A 3,713-nucleotide genomic window follows, 5' to 3' on the forward strand; every position below is an offset into this window, starting at 1 on the left:
GTTACTGCACCAACTCAGCCAGAAGGAAAAAGTCGTACTTGGTGGAGACGTGAGGGCTGACTCTCCAGGTATTAATATTTCACTGAATAACAAAATTTTTTGTTGGTGTTTGTTTTTGAGTGGCAGGAAAAATGTAATTGAGAATAATATCAAGTTATTTAACTTTCTTTTTTTAAGGACACTCAGCAAAGTTTGGTAGTTACACAACAATGGACCTTGATACAAACACAATTGTGGACATGCAGTTGATTCAGGTGAGGAGCAAAAATTGACTTTTAAAATATTTAATTATGTAAAACAATTTCATGACACATTTTCTAAAAGGAAACATTTTTGTGGTCTGCTTGCTGGGGTACAGAGCAATGAGGTTGGTGGTAGCTACCATATGGAAAAAGAGGGACTGAAGAGGAGTCTGGCATTGTTGGATGCACGTGGTGTGACTGTGGACTGTATAGTCACAGACCGACATCCACAAATTCAGAAGTTTCTCAGGGAGAACAATGTCACACACTACTATGATGTCTGGCACATCGCAAAAGGTATGTCTACTGGATTTCATTTTCATCCACATCCACAATTGTTGCACATGGCTTATTTCATTACAACCAATGTGTTTCTTATGCATGTAGGAATTTCAAAGAAACTCGACACAATTAGGAAGATGAAAGATTGTGAGAAGCTGCAGAAGTGGATGAAAGGCATAAACAATCACATCTACTGGACAGCAGCTACATCCACCACTGGGCCTGAGAGAGTGGCAAAGTGGACCTCGATCCTTAATCAAGTACAGGACATTCATGAACATGACGACCCGCTTTTTCCAGCTTGCCTGCATGAGTCACGCCAGACACGCGACAAAAAGAAATGGCTTTCAGCAGGTTTGGATCAAAAATTAATGTTTCCTCAAAGACTACCCCACTTTGTGAAACTTTTAGGAATTAATTGTAATTGTTGTCATTAAAAAGAATTTTGAATTATGATTTTTATCCTTTGTAGAAACTCCGGCTTTCTGCAGACTTGAGAAGGTGATGGCAAACAAAAGGATTCTCAAGGATGTAGCTAAACTTAGCCCACACCACCAGACTTCATCTTTGGAGGCGTTCCACAGTGTCATCCTTCGCTTTGCCCCGAAGAACGTTGTATTTCCATTTCTCGGGATGCTGTACAGGTAAATAAAACTGTGCTTACTTATAACTTTGTTGACGTGTGTAACCTAAAATTTCAGACATCTTTGATTATTTTCTTTTTTTCTTATTACCGACTATACTTGGCGGCGATGTATTGCAATGAAAACAGCAACCGACCACAGGCACAGACAGACCAAGGTGTACCCCTTTTCAAGGTGCACTTCCCAAAGGCATTGAAGGGAGAGTGTAGAGCAAAACCCCTGAAGACAGAGCCGACATTCCGTAAGAGTTTAATTTAATTTTTTTTTATTATAAATATAAATTAGACACTTTTGGATGTTGCATTTATAATAAATAAACATTTCAACAATAAATAAGCAGAAAATCTTCTTTAAAAAAAACAAAACAAAACTTATGTTTTTATCTTGTGTAAAACAGGGTTTGTAGTGGACATGATGGACCTAATCTTCAACAAGGTCTTTGTGGACCCACTTCCCTACACTGAAGAAGTCTTGGCAATCAACGTTCCAGAAAGTCTTGCAGCACAGTTTGACCAGCCAGACAAGGAGGAGGTCATTGAAGGTTATGTGTCCTGCTTCAGTCAAGCAGTTTGAATCCCACGTAGTGACCTGCAGTATCGGGATACTCCTACGTGCGGATTCCAAGGACCACACAAGCTGGGATGACAACCCTGATTCTGTGTCCCAGCAAGCCCCAACACCAGCTCACGAAAGATCGATATGCCAGATACCTGTAACGACTACAAGACATTGGACAAGATAGATTTATTTTTTTATGTGTAGTTGTAAATAGTTTTCTGGTATGTTGTTTTCTCATCACATTTATAACTTATCTGTAAATAATTCAATGGCAATAAATGTTTGAGTGTGTATACTGCAATGACTCCTGTCAATTAGTAGGTTACATACACATTACTTGCTTATGAAAAAAACATAAAAATCTTTGATATAACCGCACAGATATACCATTTGTCACACTTTATTACAGTTGCAAAGAAGAAATCCATAAAATCTTTGATTTTAATTTTAAATCATAATATTTAGTAAAACATATCTTACTGGTGAATTCTCCTTAGTCGCAATGGACCATAGTCCGCCTTATAAATTTGGCCTGCATTCTGCAATGAGAACCTATTCAGGCATACTGGCTCCAATCCTGGATGGTCCACCATGCATTTGAGGTCCCCCTCAACCTCCCGCAGGCGTCTGCTAACCTACAAGATATTACAAAGTATAAATGCCATTATGTCTCAAAGATGTATGCAATAAACAATAATCAAGACAAACTAGATTTCATTTTTGATATCTTGACTCTACCTGTGGTATCTCCAGGCAGCATACATTTTCCTGCTCCGTGGGCATGGTTTTACATTTTCCACAGGAGCACCTGTCAAAAGAAAAAGAATTATAATTTCACCTGAATGAAAGTTGCCAACACAAGCAGAGTTGGAGAAGACTTGTGACATTTGTCTAATGTTGAGATGGAGAACAGCAGCATTTTAAGCAACATGGCAATGCTTCTAATTTTGACCATGACATATTGTGGATACAGACATATTTAAAGTTAAGTTAAAAAAGAAAAGAAAAAGAAGAGTACATTCAAAATACCTAGGGAAAAAAGGCCGTTCATTTTTAAGCATTGCGCTGGTAGCAGAGTATTTGCTGGGGTTATTAACAGCCCCGTGACGACAACTTTTTTTTAATCAGAAGAGTTCAAGAATATACGGAGGAGAGATAAGTATAACGTTACAGCACTGTTTACAAAAATGCTCATTCACCAGAAGAGCTCGAAGTAATGACGAGACAGTGGCGACGAAGCCGTTAGCATGAGCTAACGTGTAAGTTACAGTGTAACAACACACAAAGTAAAAACTTCAAAATATAAAGACGCACAGTATTTGTATCTTACCACTCTGAAATGTCCTGCTGCAGACGCTGAGTCCGTATTTCTGCCGGAGTCTCTCCCTCTGGGTCAGATTCTGGCTCAAACTGGTACGGTTGCACCACATTGCTTCTGCTAGCCATGACCGAGTCGCTTCGCATTCACAACATTAGCGCATGGCTACCGGAGCCGAAGCCACAGCCCCTTCGAGAGGGAAAGGCGTGGCCAGGTGCAGCTCATTAGCATAAAAGTGACGGGCCCTAAAACGGGCTGTTCTGAACAGAGCGGTTTTTTGCTGATTTAGGGACAGCAAAAATATTAGATCCAAAGTCAATTTTAAAGAATGCAGGTCACAGACAGGTCTTTTACACATTTGAGAACTATTTTAAGAAGTGGAAAAGTGGCATGATATGAGACACTTGTTATCAGTAATGTTCGTATCGCACATTAGAAATACAGTTTAATCATTACAGAATTTAAATCTCTACCTCACTTCAGATGTTGGTAATAATGACATTGTTTGTGAATCTGCTTGTAACAATCGAGATCTTTGAGATGCTTGTTTATTTATTGATTTTATTGTTTGTTTGTTTTTTTTTTTACAGGTTGTTGTCTTGTTTTGTACAAGTTTCTTTAAACAGATTGTGCCTTTCCAGTTTAGTCATGTAGTTAAGGAGTTCTGCT

The 3,713-nt window shown here is 38.8% G+C and overlaps 2 protein-coding genes across 2 annotated transcripts in view; one reads left to right on the forward strand and one right to left on the reverse strand.

The window, feature by feature from the left end:
* The window catches only part of LOC142894271 (uncharacterized), a 2,283-nt gene extending 577 nt beyond the window's left edge, over positions 1-1,706 (forward strand). Inside the window, exons 2-7 of the mRNA XM_076035536.1 lie at positions 1-68; positions 178-254; positions 359-539; positions 825-878; positions 997-1,409; positions 1,566-1,706. The exon at positions 1-68 is cut by the window's left edge and continues 108 nt beyond it. Of these exons, the coding sequence (XP_075891651.1) occupies positions 1-68; positions 178-254; positions 359-539; positions 825-878; positions 997-1,172 (556 nt within the window). The 3' untranslated portion in view covers positions 1,173-1,409; positions 1,566-1,706. The remainder of the gene's footprint in view (positions 69-177; positions 255-358; positions 540-824; positions 879-996; positions 1,410-1,565) is intronic.
* LOC142894211 (uncharacterized) lies at positions 1,548-3,438 on the reverse strand. Its single transcript, XM_076035475.1, has 4 exons — positions 3,057-3,438; positions 2,465-2,534; positions 2,207-2,361; positions 1,548-1,887 (listed from the first exon to the last, which is right to left on the reverse strand). Exons 1-4 carry the CDS (start codon positions 3,188-3,190, stop codon positions 1,776-1,778), a joined length of 471 nt encoding a protein of 156 aa, XP_075891590.1. The 5' UTR covers positions 3,191-3,438; the 3' UTR covers positions 1,548-1,775.
* Between the last annotated feature and the right edge of the window lie 275 nt (positions 3,439-3,713).

Source organism: Nelusetta ayraudi, unplaced genomic scaffold (assembly GCF_046127955.1).
Source record: "Nelusetta ayraudi isolate G7.1 ecotype Tasmania unplaced genomic scaffold, CSIRO-AGI_Nayr_v1 ptg000042l, whole genome shotgun sequence".
In the NCBI taxonomy this organism is placed as follows: domain Eukaryota; kingdom Metazoa; phylum Chordata; class Actinopteri; order Tetraodontiformes; family Monacanthidae; genus Nelusetta; species Nelusetta ayraudi.